General features: G+C 40.0%; 1 protein-coding gene across 1 annotated transcript in view; it reads right to left on the minus strand.

The window, feature by feature from the left end:
- Positions 1 to 20081, minus strand: part of LOC111871395 (scavenger receptor class B member 1) — a 64718-nt gene that overhangs the window by 41947 nt on the left and 2690 nt on the right. The window contains exon 2 of the mRNA XM_023864484.2: positions 9670 to 9900. Within this exon, the coding sequence (XP_023720252.1) occupies positions 9670 to 9862 (193 nt within the window). The 5' untranslated portion in view covers positions 9863 to 9900. The remainder of the gene's footprint in view (positions 1 to 9669; positions 9901 to 20081) is intronic.

Below are 20081 nucleotides of genomic sequence, written 5' to 3' on the forward strand. Positions count from 1 at the left end.
TAATTTTAGTTTTCCTTTTAACTAGCATTAATTTATTGCCATCATTATCATATTATATTTAAGCATCCTGTTACACTCTATACGATAAATGATATGAACTCCGTCCCAAGTGCAAACAATATATTATATGTCCTTGATGTTGCTCTCCTTTACACTACATGTTTCAGCCTCAAACGGCCATCATCAGGTGTATACACTCACGTTGCTGTTACACTGCACTTAGTTTAAAATTTAACATTTAAAAACACATTGTTCTTTTCGTTGTTATTATCAACATCTACTTCATTGATGTCTGTCTGGTTTGTAGATTATTTTTGTTACACACGTTAGCACTTATAAAATCTTCAGTTCTAAGTTTAAAATCCTTTAAAATTTTTCTCTAAATTTTAAAATTTAAAATTGTCAGTGTTACTTGCCCTATGTCTATAGTGCTGCAGCGGCTAGTTCTTGTTTCCAGCAATGTACAGGTGTTATTTTGTGTAGTCTCCCTGTGTGCGTGCCGCTGCCATTCTTTACTACGTGTGCTGTCTGATGTATTGTATTTTGATAATAACAACGAAAGGACCAATGTGCTTTTAAATGTTAAATTTTAAACTAAGTGCAGTGTAACAGCAACGTGAGTGTATACACCTGATGATGGCCGTTTGAGGCTGAAACATGTAGTGTAAAGGAGAGCAACATCAAGGACATATAATATATTGTTTGCACTTGGGACGGAGTTCATATCATTTATCGTATAGAGTGTAACAGGATGCTTAAATATAATATGATAATGATGGCAATAAATTAATGCTAGTTAAAAGGAAAATTAAAATTAGCATTAACAGGCGAGAAAAATAAAATTAAATATATGTACATACACACAGATAATTTAATAATAATATCAATAACTCAATTAATTCTTACTTATTTCTGTGCTAATACAACAGCCAAATAATATTACTAATAATAATTATACTATATTTAAAAAAACGATTGTGGAGAACTTTCCTGGCTCCGAATACGTCAACATCCCTGTAAACATCATTAACAGCTGCTGCACATCTAGTAGAGGGACAATTTTTACATGAGGAGCAGACATTGAACAATGCAAAGTCTCTGATGCACCGAGCAGGAATTTGAAAACCAACAATTTCCAAAACGGAAGGCAGAATTTGAAACCAAAGTAAAAGTAAACTTGAGTAAGAAAGAGAGCGTCTAGCCGATGCCTCCTTATACGTAGAGTGTGCAATTGAACTCCTCAAGAACAAGAGAGTAACAGTAACGAACTTAAGGAAAGAAACGATTAAAACAGATTGTCGGAAACCTCTGCTGGATGCGTTCCAACTTGTTGGTGTCAGTTGAAGTAACTGAATAATAATAATAATAATAATACGAAGTACCATAAAACAGACCACGAAAGTTTTCCTTCAAATATTCCTATTTGTTTAATTACCATTCGTGTCCAACTGCCCATCCCGTTCGGAGCTATACAATCCATAGTTCTACACTTGAATCAGATTTATCAGTTAACTTCAGAATCAATAATTGTCCACATAAAATTGAAGAAACTTACAGAAAGCGAATAAGTAGTGATTGCGCGATACCCGGCAGCAAAAAATGTTATTTTGTTTATAAATTTTAATGTGGGCATACAATTATATTATAAATAAACGATTCTAAATTTGGAAAAATTGCGTCAAAGTTTTCACCCTCATTCATTAGCAATATTGTCAGACTGACGCAGCTCAGCCCCCATAACTACTAGTATGCTTAACAATTCTGACTGTAAAGTGTCATTAACAGGGTTATTTAAACCTTAAAAGTCAAAGCTTCCTCCAGGATCGGTTCCAATTAAATATCACATTTCCATGTTATTTTCTATGTTACGTAACCTCAGCAAAGCGTTATTATCTTAAAGTGTTCTAATGGACAAACCATCATCTTCGTGGAGGTCAAGCCCTAGTCATGAAATGACATAACAAGGACATGCACGGGAAAGCACGTACAAATAATTACCCAAATCTTGTAACGAAGAAAGCGTGCGTGTTGGTAGAATTGTCGCATGTTTGCTTGGAACAAGAACTGTGAAGACAGCAGAGATAGCCGCTGATGAACAACGGCTCTGCAAACACACTCGTTGCTAGGTAACAGCTGAGTAAGCAAGCAACATAACCACAGCCATTGTTAAGCAACGTACCGATAAAATAATGAAGGACCTGATGCAAACGGTGTTATTCAGGCATCTACATGAATTGACTACAACCCCGTAGACGATTTGCAATGAATTTAAAGAAAACTCGTGCTTTTAAAATGTTCCAAGCACTCTCTGTACTGTGCTGAATTTCAGAAAATGTCTCTTATCACGCCACATTTGAAATTTACTAGTATTTTAGGTTTCGTTTACATTTCAATAGGGCTGCATTCAGTGGTAGTGACTTCATTGTCTAGGGCTCTTATGATTTCGGGTCATTCAAATATTAGAATCACAGGTTCGAATCCCTCTGGAAGCACAAATATTATTCTGTTTCCTATATTTTTTGGGGTGAACCTCCGGGCCAAAAAGTTCTACCAAGTAACTAAAGATTCATAGATTCAGAATAAGTTCGAAATCGGAAGAGATCAGAAGGCTTAATAAAAGCAGAGGAATAGGAGGAGACGGAGAATATGAAGAAGAACTCAAATTTCAATTTCGGCCTAGGCCTACCTCCATGAAACTCTCCGTTTCACTTCGGTTTACTATACCTTACACATATGGTAGGACTCCTTGGGTGAGTGATCAGCTCGTCGCAAGGCCTCTACCTGTAGACAAACACAAAAAACGCACACAAACATCCATGCCCTGAGTGGGATTCGAACCCACGATTAAGGCTTCCGAGCGAGCGAAGACAGGGCATGCCTTAGACGGCTCGGTTACCGTGATCGGCAGTTAAGTGTTAATATTATAATGTAATGTCAGCCAACTTTTTGAAATATTGAGAATATGTTAACAAAACAATTTTTGTTGACTCGAATGTGTCCACATAATTTTGTAGCGTGCGAACCTTTGCTGGGCAACGGTCACGAAACGATGGCCATTGCTGGGGTAGACGATTTTTAATAAACGGCTTTCTGCAACCAATTTCTGGACAACAGATCTATAAATACATGTATGTTCCCGCGACAACCAATACGCACGCAATAATAGAAGAACAATGTTTTCTACGTGCTGTTTTCCGAGAAGTTATAACCAAGATAGAGCAATGAGTTCAGTCATGGGCGGGGGCGGTATGGGGGCAGGGTCCATTACATTCACCGTAACCATGCGATTCGTAGTATGCGATGAAGAGGGAATTCTGTGCTGTTGGGGTAATCACTGGGCCACCCCGTTCCTGGAGATAATAAATACGGGGAGCTTGCCCTCCATGTTGGGGGAGTCTCGAATATGAGGCATTAAAATATGCTAATGACTCCCTCGGCACTCGGACATGAGACTGACTGCGCTGGCGAGAACCATCAGCAATTGTAAACGACAGATAAATCTTCTCGTCAGAGAGGATGTTACATAAGGACTATAACAGCAAGGGTTCAGTTGAAAAACAAATGCTGCTCGTGAATCTCAAGGGACTTGTCGCCGGTCGTAAAGTAACTCTGACCCTGACACTGAGTTCAGTTGTGAAATATTTGTCGGACAGTAACGACATGAGCACAGAAGCTAAAGAAACTCCATTGTTAAGAACCGTTACCAGGAAACGACTAGTGAAACAGGCCGAGAAGACAGCGTGTACTCTAGTGAGTTGTAAAGTGTGGAGATTAGCGATAGAGTTATAATTACTTGTACTTCCCAGTCGTGTGCATAAGTGGTCAATAAATTCATTCTCCGATCAAACCCCCGTCTATAGTCACTAATTTAAGTGACAATATGAATGCTTCGCTTCAGAATCAATGATCGAGATCCTACATGTATATCCCCAGAAAGTCCTATAGCCATCGGAACTGCTAATGTGGGAATTGTGTAATAATGTCCTGAAATTTAAAAACATATATTGTGACTTATCCGTCACTACAGGAAAGTGATCACTTCGAATTTACTTAACACATATCGTACCTCCCATGTAACAAGGTCATACGCATGCACTTAACTACCTGTGGAAGGGTGTTTCACCATCATTAAGAAAAGGCTGGAGAAAGTATAAAACCCGCCACAAATTTGAGATTTTCAGAAATGACGTAATGCAAATACGTGGTATTAGTACTCCATGTTTTATGAAATATCGGAAGAAAATAATTCGACATAATATTGCTGCTATATGTTTTCCCACTGACTGAGGTGTAGTTTATTTCCTTACAAGTCTATTCTTTATAAATTTATTATGAAGAAACAATCCTCTCTTTGCAAACAAATTATGTTAAACAATTAAAGTACTATAATTTTAGTAAGTAGACAATGGCGAAAATTTCGAAAATAACCATTTAGATATAAAAAATATGTAACAAGAAGTGTTTTCCTCATCACTCTGCGTGCTTGTTGTTTGTTCGGATTACTCTCCGATCCTGAGGATGGCAGCAGTGCGTTAATTTGAAATATGCTTGAACTTCTACCAGGAAGAATGCTATCAGATACCAAAAGAAAGTGCTATTAATTGTTTCTATGTTTAACTAATACTCCATGAAATACAGTAAGGCGACACATTCAATATTATGCCTGTCCTTGTACCCTGCAATGAGGCGCTTCAGACCCATTCACATCTACAAATTCTGCTTCACAAAGGACATCTTAATGGCGTCCTTCCAGTTATATTTATTCTCCCACGTTTTTTATTACAATTTCGACGTAACATTTGTAAGAACTTCTTTCGCAAGACGCGTCTGTGCTCATTTGGTTGACCTTACTTCGCAAAATAATAACAGGAGAGAAATAACAAACTTGAGAGTCATTCCGATTTAGAAACATTCTACATATTTATTTACTTCCCTGTTATGTATGCTCTAACACCCGAATTTCCCATATCTAAAATCCTTGTCCCCGCACCCTTAAAGTAACAGCAATTTTCACAGCTGTCACTGAAACAAAATGCCGTACTAAACACATTTGCAATGGGTCACACATCATACTTATTTCTAGCTGCACTTTTGTTCATTTTGTGAAAAAAAAATGAGAGTTCGATGGTATCATAAATGGCGCGCCATAGTTCAAGCGGTTAGTCGCTGGTTTCCCACTGCGGCGGCCCGGGTTCAAACCCTGGTCTGGTAAAGTGGGATTTGTGGTGGACAAAGTGGCGCTGGAGTAGGTTTTCTCCGAGTACTTCGGTTTCCCCTGCCAATCTTCATTCCACCAAATTCTCCATCATCATAATCACTCGGGGCAGGTACAAGAGGCCAATCAGTGGCCGCCATGCCACGTGGACCCAGTTGGACTCCACTCCCCACTAAGCGAATTTAGAAAAGAAATGGTATCACAAGGGCATGAGGAACTGCTCGAGATAAAATTGGAAACCACCAGCTTACAAGCACAGTGACTTGTGAAAGATCCGCGTGCTTTATGTCACTATATGTAGGTCATCATAAATAAAATAAACGTACAGGTCAAATGTTTTTCTTCGTGCAGTGTCGAAATATCTGAATCCTTCAAAAGATATGTCCGAATATACTTTATGACAATTCAACCTTCAGAGGAATACCATTGCCAGTGAGTAACGTTAGAGTGACCGGTGCTATTCAGAGCTGGATAAGTGGGACACTCATTAATAAACTTTGCCAGATACCAAGGGCGGTTAGGCTTACTGTGTTTTCATTGGGCTTGTTTTGCAGTGAACAAGAGGGTATCAGTCATGATCACTTACCCTAATTTAAATTATTCTTGGTTTCTTCATTTCACCCTTTACTGCTTCTTTTCTGGGGCACGCGGTCGAAGCACTATGTTACAAGTGGGAAGTTCGTGAGTTTGAAATCCGAAGAGGTCATTGAATTTCTTCAATTGACCTAATCCTCCAAGCCCACAATACGGCCCTGGAGTCGACTCAGTCTCTAACATAAATGAGTACCAGAAATCTTCCTGGGTGATAGAGGACGGCCGGGTCATAAAGCTGACAAACTCACCGCCATCTGTAAGCTGATTGCCTAGAAAATGCGGGAACCTCGACGTCTCAAAATCCTATGGGCCCCCTTGGTCTCTTATAAAGATAGCTTTAATCTTTTTACTGATCTTTTCTATCCCTTTATACTTTGTTGTACTTTATTGTACCGAGACGTGTCTGAATCTTGAGTTGGAGGTTATTGATTCGAACCTCGGCTCGGAAAACTGGGACAGTTCATCGCAGTTATCTTCAGGTATTCGGGACAATTAAGAGGATAACGCATTTTAAACACAACAATGCTGCTTCGGAACCCATTCTTTCAAAGCCTGTCAAGTAATTTTTTCCTAAGTTCTCGATCAGCCGTCAATATATCTGGTCTGTTCAAGGTCATTATGTAAACTGCAAGAACCCTCGGAGCGAACGTGAAGCAGAAACTTAAGTGGCGACGGTTACTCTTCCCGCCTTCCTTCGGAATTAGGCCACTCCTTGATTCCGTCATCTGCACACTGTTCAAAACACGAACACACTTGTATAGATCATAAAATTGCAGACTCGTATTCTGAAGTATTGAATTGCGCTCTTGGCTGCATACTGCCCAATACGATGGATTTTTTGTTGTTTTCCTCAGTCTCTAAATTGCAATATCAGGATTCGGCCTTGACACTGCCCGCTGCCGCCAGACGAAAATTACTTACTACGTTCGAACGTGAAAAATGTTGTTTTCTTTTTCTTTCGTGTGTTAGGTTATTTCATTTCATTCATTCATCAATGGCTCTGTAGCCCTTTGTTGTGTCCTTGCGTCTTCTTCAGTTTCGTAATCTTTTCTACACTCACGGTAGGACTCCTTGGTTGAGTGATCAGCCCGTCTCAAGGCCGCTACCTACACACAGGACAATACGTGGTGGGCACGTGTTAGATTATAGGTTAGTAAAATAACTAAACATTATTGTTTCTTATTGCTTATTTCTTTTTGCTCTGTTCCACAATATTCATCACTTTGTCTGTTTACACCGGTTTCATGAGCCTACGGGTATAAACCTCTCCAATACCTACCATCGGAAAGTGCATGTTACTATTCCCTTGTCTGCTTCTAACTATCTATTCTCTCTAGTCCTTCGTGTTAAATCTTACAAAGGAAGTAATTAACTGCGTGAAGTATGTGCAAAATGTAGTACCATGAACTCATTCGCCTCTCATTTCTTGTGATTATATAACGTGCCGCTCGGGGCTCTCCTAGTGCGTTTCTTTGCAATTATGTCTTGGTTGATGATGGCCTTCATGTTGGCACTCGACAGTATCCTCACATTTTCATCACAGATAGTGTGTGCACAATTAGTAGATGAAAGTTCATACCGTAGTGTCATTACTAAGCTTTTCTTCCGGCTTTCTTTTCTGAATCGTGCCGATGCTTCAACGCTGTCGCATTCGTTTACAACAGGGGTGAACAAATTTTTTAATAAGGACGTAGAAAACCGCGAAGCTTATAATAGTTTTAGACTTATCGAGTATTTCATAAGGAATTTCCTTATCATAGGATAAGTGGTTTTCTCACAGAGATATTGGGTTTTCGGACTTTATCCATCGTCCTGGTTTTTAAGATAACTAAGAAAAACACGACGTTTCGGAAACTGGATCTGTTTCCGTCCTCAGGTGAAGGAAAACACCTATTCTGTTTGGTCCCTTAGAAAGAGCTAGCCTCAATCTTTCTAAGGGACCAAACAGAATAGGTGTTTCCCCTGAGGAAGGAAACAGATCCAGTTTCCGAAACGTCGTGTTTTTCTTAGTTATCTTAAAAACCAGGACGATGGATAAAGTCCGAAAATCCAATATCTCTGTGTGTTTTACGCCATCGTCAGAATCCTATAGTAACTATGTGTTTTTCTGTGTCTTTTCTAATAACCTCCCAAACTCCGTTCCATTTTTCCTTAACATGCAATAACTCTCTGGATTTATATTTGGAGGTGCTGTGTTCTAAACTTTGGCGGGGCCCTGGTAATACTGTCTGAGATTTTCGTCGTTTTGTTCAGGTCCTCTAGGGGAATTCTAGAATAATACCTTTATTAGGCCACTACCTCTTCCTTCCAATGATTTCCAATTCATCATTCTCAAATCATCCTATCATTTGACACACTAGTCTGAGATTTTCACACCGTGCCAAAATAAACAATAAATATCACAATTATTCCATACGGAAAGAGAAACTTACGTTGTCGTGTATGCGAATATGTTTTTCTTTCCTCTTGCTTTTTTAACTTCTGAAAATTTCCACCAATTTCCATCAATCCGCTATGTCACTGGAGCTCAATTTGTCTTATTTTCAGTCACCTATAAGGGCATCTACATTCTCCTGACCGCTTCCCTGTGACATCCAATGATATCGATTTCAACGAAACACAGGATGAAGGTCATGTTTTGTTTGAGTAAAAAGGGTAAAATTGCACCCGTGCTTAATTAATTAAGCACTACACCATGAAGGCGTATTTTGGAGTCATTATATAGATCCGCATTTTCTTGACCTCTGCACTAGTTGGAGGGTAATGTTCAGCTTCACAACCTTGCCGCTTTACCCCCGTGGAAAGAGACCCCGGTAACCATTGGATAGGAAGCTGGATGGGGCACAGAGCCGGTCGGGATGACGTTGAAAAAAAAAACGATTGACTCTACCGGGACTCGAACTCTGACCCCTCGGTCGTCCAACTCGTAGCCAGTCGCTATACAGGTTTCAGTTAGTTTTATATTTATATTTCTTGGATCTACGAGTACAAAATAAACAGTACCAACATTAAGGCCGAAACAATTATTTTGAACTGATAAAGATTTAAATGTTACGTTCTGAAGCCCTACGTCATTGGAAATTATTGGAAAACCGTTCTTTCATATCAGGCTTATGTGGAATGGAATATCACGTGAACACGGAGCCCATCATGGTTTATATTTTCTCTTTCGTCTGATAAGACAGTTCGATGTGTCTCGTCTTAAAAAGGGTACGATGCGTGAAGTTCAAGGCCATGTGTACAGTTTATGCGATGCAAAGTCTAGTGTGTGATAAAGAGAAGGCATTGTTATGTTGTGGAAAATCTTTCCAGAAAACTTCTCACAGCTTTCAGGAATTTGCTGTCTACAGTCTTCATGAGAATTTTCTACAAAAGTAAACTTCTACTTTATATAGACAGAAATACATATCTGACAAATTTCTGCAGACATGTGAAAGCATTTAAGAAAAATTAGGTAACCTTCACTGAAAAAAGAATAATTGCTTTCCCTGGTGATCCAGTTACATCACCTTAATATTTCTTCCATGCCTGTAGATAGTTCTGCATGTTTTATCAGCATAGTAACTTCATTCGTCAATCGCTCTGCAGCCCTTTGTTGGATCCTGGCCGCCTGTAATCTGTAATCTGTTTTACACATACGGTAGGACTCCTTGGACAGCGGATCAACCCGTCGCAAGGCCGCTACCTACATACAGGACATCACAAACACAGAATAAACGCACACAGAGATATCCATGCATTTAGTGGGATTTGAACCCACGATCCCAGCATTCGAGCGAACGGAGACAGGTTATGCCTATGACCGCGCTGCCACTATGAGCGGCTGCATAATAACTTAAGAAACTATTAAAGAAACTCACCTTTATAGAAACTGGTAATAGTGGACCTTTTACATCTACTCCAGCTGGAACAAGATCTGTCCATCCCAGCCTGCTCCTTGAGGGGCTGCTTGGACAGGCTGTCGCAACATTCATGGCAACTAGGATAATTACAGCAGCAAGAGCAGTCCCCGTTTATGCTATCTCCTTCTCCCTCTCTTGAGCCGATCTTCATTGTTTCACGAGATGTTTCTGGAGCAGCTCATGTGTCATCTGAAACACAGACTAACGTAATTATTCTTAAGTAAATAATCTGTCAATTTCCTACTCTTTCCATACATTTTATTTAGAAAACTTTCTTCTTTTACAAAGTTTTCGTAGCAATATATAATTTCCGTTGCTGAAAATGCTTGAATAGCTGTGTATGTGCACGAAAATCTAGGAACTTTTCTTTCTCAGATCTTTTCAGATATCAAGTAAGGCCAATTTAAAAGTGTCAGTGTCATAAGCGACATATCTAATGAGTCCTAGAGAAAGTTATTAGGTTGCGATCAATAGAGTCTGTATATGGAAGCCATGAGCTGTATCACAACCCAGATACCAGGTAATTAATTTGGTAATAAATGATTTATTGACGTTGCATCAAGTACTTCAATGACAAGGGCTTGCGATTTGTACGTTGGTTCATGGCTCTATATAACCTTTTGTTGGACCCTGGCCTCATCTTCAGTTCTGTCATATTTTTTTACACAGACGGTAGAACTCCTTGGACGAGTGATCAGCCCGTCGCAAGGCCTCTACCTACACACGGGACATCACAGACACAAAATAAACGCACATATGGATATCCATCCTTGGAGTGGGATTCGAGCCCATGATCCCATCGTTCGAGCGAGCGAAGATTGGCCATGCCTTAGAACGCACGTCCACTGTGATAGATATTCGTTCTAGGCACTGTGTATATTGTGCGACACTTCGAAGCAAAGACTGAAATTTGTTATTGTGATTATACCTTTATAGCCTTGCATTTCTTAAGTATTATATATAACAACTAGACGGATTAGGTGCAGTGTTACGAGCAATTAGACAAGAACGGACACAATTAGGATTTGCATTATAGAGTTTTTTTCAGAAAAGTTAGAGAAATGATAGGAACGAAAACAAAGTGTAGAGGAACGTTAGCAAAGAAGCCGAATATTATAGTTCTTAAACTTTTGATAGGAAAACAACATAAAATTAAATATGATATAATGAATTGTAACATAAGGGCTGGAAGCCATGAAACAGTAGCTATTTCACAAGTTGCCAGATTATCCTTCTTCTTTTCCACACCGTTAATATTGTGACGTATTTGCGCTATGCAAGACACCCCTTCACCCGCTAGTGGTGACGTAACACCTTCGGAGCGTTGCCACTGCTACGGTAACAGGCCAGTCAACACCTCGCCCCCTCCCGCGGTGACGTTACCAAGGGATGCCGCTGTTGCTACAGAGCAGTAAATAACTCTCAACATTGTTGCTAGGCAACCTGTAAACACGGCATCAGGCAACAGCGGTACCTATCACGTAACTGTTTTCTGTGTTCTCCGTGCCGAGGCTAAATAAGGAGCAGCGAACACTATTCAGTAGTAGTGAATGATTAGTTAGTGGGTAGTGAGTATTGAGCCAGAAAGAGTAACCAGTTAATTGTAGTCTACTATTTGTGATACTGCCAATGACAGTAATTGGAAGATTCTATAAGTGTGGAGCGAATGTGCAATAAATTCGCTATATCAAATAAGGCGTGAAGTTACTCGTCGCGTTATACACCCAACACGTGACAATATGTTACGTGACGATCACAAGGGTCGCGCCTTCCAAGGCATAAACTGTCTTCGTCCGCTCAAACACTGGGATCGTGGGTTTGAATACCACTTGAAGCATGGATGTCTGTGTTTGTGTTATCCTGTGTATAGGTAGTGGCCTTGAGACGGTCTGATCCCCCCTAAAAGGAGTCCTATCGTTTGTGTACAAATTAAGAAATTGAAAAGCGGCCAAGGTCCGCGAGGGCTGTAGAGCGTTACGTGTAGCATGCATTTATTTCATCAGCCCGAGGCCATTTGCAACGGACAATTATCAAATGACACTTAAAAATTCATCAATTAAAATCGTTCCATCCCAATATTTATAAGATAATTTTTGTGTTCTTCCGTCTGATCACTCGAATGTCAACTTCGTACTTGAGAAAAGCCACAGCCTCCCCTTTTCTCAATCAATAATTTTTGTAGAATGTCGCATTGTCAATGTCCTTCAACCTCCAAACCTCCACTGATGATTCAGCAACCTGATTTACTGAATAAATGAGAAGCAATTAAAACCATGAACGGTGAATGCAATAACACCATTACGGTGACGGCGCCAGCTCTGAGGTGTGATAGTGAAAGTAGGGGCATGAAAACCGAGGATCTAGAAAGAAAATAACACAATATTCCGAGGTTGAATTCGTTCCAGATTGCTCAACAACGACCTCATCACAAAAATATTCCATAAATTAAAAAGTTTAAAACGTCGAAATAAATAAGGTAGGAAGAATCGAACAGGGCTAGGAATAAGTCATATGAATAGTCTATCTACACGGCCACCCAAGCATTGGTTGCAGAGACGTATGAAGATTCATGAAATCCATTAAATTCTTCATGTTATTGGGGACAGAATTGCACACGGACTTTCGTTGTATAGCACAAATAATTTGAATGTTTACATTACAGGTGGTACATATATCTGTCTACTTTATTGTCTAGATAATTTTCGTCTTACCTATGTATCCTATATATAAGTAATGGCTGAAAACGAAAGTCCATCATAGAGAGCCTGCATTTTTTTTAATTCTCATGAGGGGGGGTGGAGTTGAGCTGGTTCCACTCGGCACGTCGGCCACTGATTTGCCTATTGTACCTGCCCCGGGTGATTATGATGATGGATAATTTAGTGGAATGAAGGTTGGGAGGGGAAACCGAAGTACTCGGGGAAAACCTACCCCAGCGCCACTTTCCACCACAAATCCCACTTGACAATAGCTGGGCTCGAACCCGGGCTGCCGCGGTGCGAAGCCAGCAACTAACCGCTTGAACTATGGCGCGACCAGCCTGCATATTTAATGAAAACTTACGATTTAACGCATGTAACAGAGAACTTATGAATGGGTTATCTCTGGATTTCTTATTCCCCTTGGTCAATTACATAATTTTTGGCAATCTGCTCTGTTTGTTTCCGTTCTTAAAATATCTTGACATTAAAATTATATTTGAACTCCTTGGTTTTCTCAGAGAGAATACAGGTGTTCAGTTAATTTCGGAAAGATGAACTTACCTGCTTACATGGCAGCTAAGGGTAAATATTTCTACCGACGTTAACGAGAAAATATCAGCCAACCTAATTATAAACATCGTATGCCTGTTTCCATTTTTATTCTGCAGAATAAATTTCTCCTTGTTGCGTTTCCACTGATTAGAATTTGTCGCTTCTTCCCAGACACAATTAATTCTGAAATGACTCCAATTAAGTTCAGAGGTGTCAGAACGGAAGATCGGTCTACCATAAAGTCTCTGCTTCTTGATATAAGGAGCAACAGACGATTGTACGCACACCATAGCCCGAACAAAATTCCAGGCTGTGATCCCCGTGTTAGAACGATCTAAGGTCTTAAATGGTCTAGCATCTATACAATCTATTCTTTTTATTTCTTCCTTCGATTCCTCTTGAAAGGCTCTAATATCTATGATGCATAGTGTCCTTTTGAAGCATATGTATAATTTTAGGGCATAAAAGGTAATTCTTTTATGTTCACATCTCTGAAGAGATGACCATTACAGAAGTCCATTTGCAATCACACTAATATAATTGTAAGTCGAAAATAAAGTATGCATAAATATATATTACTGCATGGGATGTAATTTTGGTTTATCCAGAATATTCAGTAAAACATTTTTATACGACATGAACTTGCCGAGTTGGTTATCCAATAACTATAAATTATATAGCTGAATAATGGTGTTAATGCAAACTTTGGTCTATATTAACCGGTATATGGTAACTGTAACCAAGTTTCGAAGGATGTTAGTGACAGAAATCTAACACAGTTGCAAGAAGCAAGTCAATACGAAATCGGCTGTTGACTAATTCTCAACAATAACGGACGTTACAACATCCAGGTCCCTGTAAAACAAATCCTGCGCCGAAAATAACGTGAAACACCGGCATCAGATGTATGGGACATGTTGAGTAAATAATTCTAGGCCAAATGACAGCACCACGAAACAAAGTACGCATTGTCCTAGCTGTTCTCAGTAGACTGCTAAGGCATTTGATCCAGTCCACTAACTGAAGTAAGGATTGCAGGGTGTATATATGCTGTAACTGGATGTTAGTTATAATGCGTCACCGTCCCTCCCTCTTTCATTGCTGGAACCACTGCCAAGGCTACTGCTTCTCGTATTACTCCTGAGTCGCAATCCAAGAATCAGGTGTAAAGGCACGGCCTGTAGGTTCTGTGCTCTCATGTGTTCAGATTTCCTTTTTCAACATTGATACACGTACAATGCCAGGACACGGTAGCTGCGCCTTTGCATCACTGCATTAGTTAAATTCACGATTAAATGACTCAGATTACTGATTAATAAGCAATAAGGCCAAGGCTCGAACCGGCTAGTAGGAAGATAAGAGTATTTGGTACTAACAGACTGCAGTAAGGGTACAGTTCCAGTTTTGCATCCGGTAAGTGCTCAGTTAGAAAAGAAGTCGGATTGCTCGCTATCCGGAATAAAGTTTCTGTAGTTTGTAGGATTGAAATGCCTCACAGTAGCTGTTATGAAGAATTCCACCCTTCAGCTGTCATGGGTTAGACCATTTGTTTCGTTCGGATTTGGAGAGCCATCGTTACATAACAGTATTCATTCATCAGTAATCTGTCAGACGACAGGTCCACAGTCTCTTCCAAAACAGTTCCTCCACTTAATGCGATCTAGAGCTTTCTCCTTCAAATGAAAATATCCTCTTCTGTCCCCAAGGTAATCCAGTATCTTCTTACGTCTTCTTCCTCGTCTTCTTGTCACTTCTATCCGCCCCTCTATCTTTCCTTCAATAACTTCTTTTAGAAGGCAGTTACTGCGTAAGATATGACCAATTCAATTAGCCTTCCATTTTCTTATTTCGTGTAGGATATTCCTCTGCTCACTGACTCTAATTAACACTTCTTCATTTCTCACATAATCGGTCCAACTGATCTTCTCCATCCTTCTCCAACACCACATTTCGAAACTTTCCAGGTGTTTCTGATCTACTGCCCTAAGTGTCCAAGTTTCAGCCTCATACAAAGCCATGCTCAAAATGTAGCATTTCACTAGTTTCTTCCTCAAATTTAAGTCCAATTTCCCGGTAAAAAATTTTTCTTCTTGCTAAATGCAGCTTTTGCCATGGAATCCTAGATTTAATTTCACAAGTACACCTTCTATCATCTGTTAACAAGCTACCCAAATATTTAAAACATTTCACATTCTCCAGTTGCTTTGGTCTATCTTTATTGTGACTGGGGTTGGTTGTCTCGAAATTTTCATTACTTTTGTTTTTTCCACATTCATTTCCATGCCATAGCACCTTCCAATTTCGATTAGTCTGTCAATCATACCCTGCAGCACAGTTTCTTCCTTAGTCATTAACACAAGGTCATCTGCATATTTCACAGTTTGAATAGTTTGGCCTCATAATTTGAAGTCTCCAAGCCCATCCAGAGCTTCCTTGATAAGGCATTCGCTGTACATATGCCAAATTTCTTTGTACAAGGGATAGGCATGTTGCTTGGTTTCTCCATCTATGGTTCTACAGCCCCTGTGGACCTTGACCGCTTTTTTCAGTTTCTCAATCCTATTCACAGTCGGTAGGACCCCTTGGGTGGGGGATCAGCCCGTCGCAAAGCCACTGCCTACACACAGAACAGCACAAACACAGAATAAGCGCAAACATACATCCATGCCTTGAGTGGGATTTGAATACACAATCCCAGTGTTCGATCTGGCGAAGACGGTTCATTCTTTAGAAAACGCGGCCATTGCGATGGGCTTGTTTCTACATGCACAAGTTGATACAGTACAGGAAGACGTGAAAATAAGCTCGTATTATGAACGGGATACGAAACCGAGATCATATATTTCGAGTTAACCAAATATCATATTCTACTCAGGCCACAAGATCACTGTGATGTCCCATATTTATCATCGGTGTAAGAGTAAGAACAAAATAAAGAGACTACGGTTTAAAATCTGTTCTCTTGTTACCGACCTCGTTTATGACTGTAGATAATTCAGATTTCTGACTCTTTCTTCCGTCAGAGCAAAGTTTTAACAGACAAGTGTTTCAACCATCATGTGACATAAAATAAATACCTACTTAAGAACCATAATGCCTTAGATGCAACTGGACAGGATTCTATGCCAGTTCCATGCACCTCACGTTCTCCCCATTTATTTCTCTATGATTTACTTTAAAAATGATCCTCCCATCTTTTTCTTTGGTCTTTCAAGTAAACTTTTCCGAGCTATTTCCTCACCAAAATTATTCTAATTAAATTTATAATTTAGCTATCTTTTTTGCAGTATTTGATTTCCAGTTTCTTCAATTTACAGTCTGCTCTGTAAAGTAATGCCCAGCAATAACTTCATAAATCTTCACCATGCAGTTTCCGTTCCTCTGTCATAATTGTTTCTCATATATTTTTAACTGATCTTCCAGCCCATTCTGGGCCCAACCTTTTTATTTTGTTTAATTCGCTTAGTGGAGGGTGGAGTCCAACTGTGTCCACTCGGCAAGGCGGCCACTGATGGGCCTATTGTAGCCTGCCCCGGGTGATTATGATGATGGAGAATTTGGTGAAATGAAGATTGGCAGGGGAAACCGAAGTATTCGGAGAAAACCCGCCCCAGTGCCACTTTGTCCACCACAAACCTCACTTAACCAGACCCGGGATCGAACCCAGGCCGCCGCTGTGGGAAGCCAGCGACTAACCGCTTGAGCTATGGAGCGGCCAGGGTTTTTATTCAGATCCGTAATAATTTTTCACAGTCGGTGCGACTCCTTGGACGAGTGATCAGTCCGTCTCAAGGCAGCTATCTAAACATATCACTACACAAAAACAGAATAAATGCGTACACATACCAAACATCCATGCCTTCTGTGGGATTTGAACCCACGATCCAGCATCCGAGCGAGCGAAGTCAGTACATGCTTTAGACCGTGCGGCTACTGTGACCGGCTTTCTCATACATTTTTCCCCCTTGACACTACATCCACAGTGGGCCTAGGCCTACCTCCATGAACTTCCCCGTTCACTTCGGTTTTTCTAGATCTTAAACATTCGGTAGGACTCCTTGGGCGGGTGATCAGCTCGTCGCAAGGCCTCTACCTGTACACAAACACAGAAAAACGCACACACACAAACTAAACATCCATGCCCTGAGTGGGATTCGAACCCACGATCCCGGTTTCCAAGCGATCGAAGACAATGCATGCCTTAGACCGCTCGGCTACCGTGACCGGCTTTTCTCATATATTACTATCAATAAACGTAACATGAAACTAATATGAAAGCGGGTAAAACTGTTCTCTCTGCCCTCATTGCTTGACCGCACATGTACTGCTGAAAGCAGTCAAGTAAGCAGGCCCTTGGCCACAATCCAAGGTCTTTTGAAAGCAAATCATAAAGAACAGGCAACATACTGCATTTTCCTAGTCAACATTCTAGTAAGACATGCGCACGTTATGCTCTAAGATTGAGTAACTCGTTCAATGTAAGGCCATTAAGCAGGTCTGACTTGTCCAAGTAGGTTAAGTTACGTGATAGGCAACTCTCGCTTGGCGTCTTCCTTCCTTCCGCAGTCACGACCCGGGGAACAACGACCGGCCGAACACCCATCTGGAGTTACGTAACAGTTTCTGTCGCGCCAGAAGGAAAAACTTGGGAAGACAGGAAGAAAGATCGAAGACGAAGACAGGTTATGAATAATTGCCCGAGACTAGATAAATAAATGGGTTTATTCAGCATTCATAAAAAATATGTTGCAGATGAGTTTCGTGATAGTTCATGAGCACCTGCCACATTCCTTGTGTGCTAATTTACAATCTCATAACTTTGTTCTAAGTCAGCAGAATGCTATTAAATAACTAAATAAAGTTAAATAAAAATTTGGCACCCATTGCCTGCCCAGTTAGTGAAATTTCCTCAAGTCTGAGAGTACACGTGGTGTGCTGCAGATCAATGAACACGAAGTGTTGTACCGAACTGTGTCTCCAACGGAGGGAAACAAATTCCTCAGCTTTGTAGCCTGATTATTTCTACATATTCTTTTTTATTCTTTGGCGCTACAGCCCCAATATGGACCTTGGCCTACCTCCATGAAACTCTCCGTTTCTCTTCAGTTTACTAGATCTTATACATTCGGTAGGACTTTTGGGGAGGGTGATCAGCTCGTCGCAAAGCTTCTAAATGTACAGGAACACAGAGAAACGCGCACATACGCACAAACACTGAATATCCATGCCCTGAATGGGATTCGAACCCACAAATCAGGCTTATGCACTTCTTTGAATTACTTCGTGATTTATAATTATTAGTTCTCAGGCTTCTACAATTGAATCTCCCTACATTTCCGAATGAAGTCTACATATTTGTTTTTAATTTAATGTTATTGTATTTGATTGTTGACTTTCCAACTCTTTTCGACGCTTCTTTTTGCCATGTGTGAAAACTTAACCTCTTGTTATTCTCAGAACCACTGAACACTTCAAGGCTGGATTTCATCAGTGCCCAGTGTTCGAAAATATCGGACCAATTCGGAACGCCCGGAGTCATCCTCCAGATGAAATGTTTCCTATATGTTCACATTAAATCGCCATACCTGCTTCCCGGGAAATGTGTGAACAATAAGTGAACACCATGTCCCATTATAAAACGTCACGAAAATTAAATAATCGAGTAGATGCAGTGTATATCTTCGAAAAGGCTCGACACTAATATTGGGGGTACTCTCATGCAAAAGCTTTTCATTTGGCACAGACGTGCGTTTTTCAGTTTCTTCGCCGTAATATGCTACTTCGCTGTAAAACTGTTCAAGATTTTTGTGTCGGTTGACTCTTAAGTGCGATCAAGTTCCACATCTCGGCTGCAGGGCATTTAGTAATTGCTTGAATGCTCGTCTGAACAAAACAGGAATTATGAAAGAAATGCAGTAGTTGATATCGCAATTATAGTCCTGTACCTCCTGAAGGACAGAATAAAGCTTCATGAAATATCCTGCAGAGCAGATGAAACAGGGTGAAAGAAGACGTTCATGGAGATAGGCCTAGGTCCACTGGGGCTGTAGTGCCAAGGAAAAATAAAAATAAAAAAAAAATGAAACAGGACAACGTCCATGTATTTATCGTCCGTCAATATTGCAACACTTGTTTATTCACCACTTAATCTTAATCTTAGTTTAACATTTTACACTTTGACACAAAATGTTTCGGCCCCAAAACGGCCATTTTCAGGTGTCTCGATATGTTACAAATATTTTATTAAATTATGTTAAAACTGTTACACTGTGTTAGTCCGTGTTAAAATCACACGCGGTAGTTCTCTTGTCAAGATAAAACAAGATAGAAACCATTAGAATTGCTATTAAATCCACGTTATTTTGGTGCATTCTCGTATTTTATATCACAAGGAGTGACGTCCATTGCTCATAATTGTATGCCTGACCCAGGAGTTTGGTTCCGGCAGCTTGCCCCTCACGTTCGTAGCCTACTTTTCAGCTATGACTGCCATATACCCCTGGTTTGCGTGTTTCCTCCACAGCGTGTGGTGTTGTCTTTACTATTTTTAATAGAATTTCTAATAGATTTTTATCTTATTTTACCTTGATAAGAGAATTACCGCGTATGATTTTAACACGGACTAACACAGTGTATTGTATATTTGTAACATATCAAGACACCTGAAGATGGTCGTTTGGGGCCGAAATATATTGTGTCAAAGTGTAAAATGTTAAACTAGGATTAAGATTAAGTTGTGAATTAACAAGTGTTGCAATATTGAAGGACGATAAATGCATGGACCTTAAGTTAAACAATTGCAACAGGATGCTGAAATTCAGAATTAGAAATAACACAAATTTACGTTTTTCGTATTCAGTTAAAAACAATTTGACGTTGAAGTTCCAGAGTAAATAAATTTGTTAAATGCTTCAGCCACTAGATCTGTAAATAAAAATGTTTAAGTAATANATCATACAAGATCATATATGATAACCTTACCTCCATCTGTGAGTCGATTTTCTAGACAATGTAGGACCCTCAAAGTGTCACAACCCTATGGGCCTCCATGGCCTGTTACAGGGATAGCTTTACTTTCACCTTTACATTTGATCTACTTTATAAATTAAATATTAC

The sequence above is a fragment of the Cryptotermes secundus genome, unplaced genomic scaffold (genome assembly GCF_002891405.2).
Source record: "Cryptotermes secundus unplaced genomic scaffold, Csec_1.0 scaffold236, whole genome shotgun sequence".
Classification (NCBI taxonomy): domain Eukaryota; kingdom Metazoa; phylum Arthropoda; class Insecta; order Blattodea; family Kalotermitidae; genus Cryptotermes; species Cryptotermes secundus.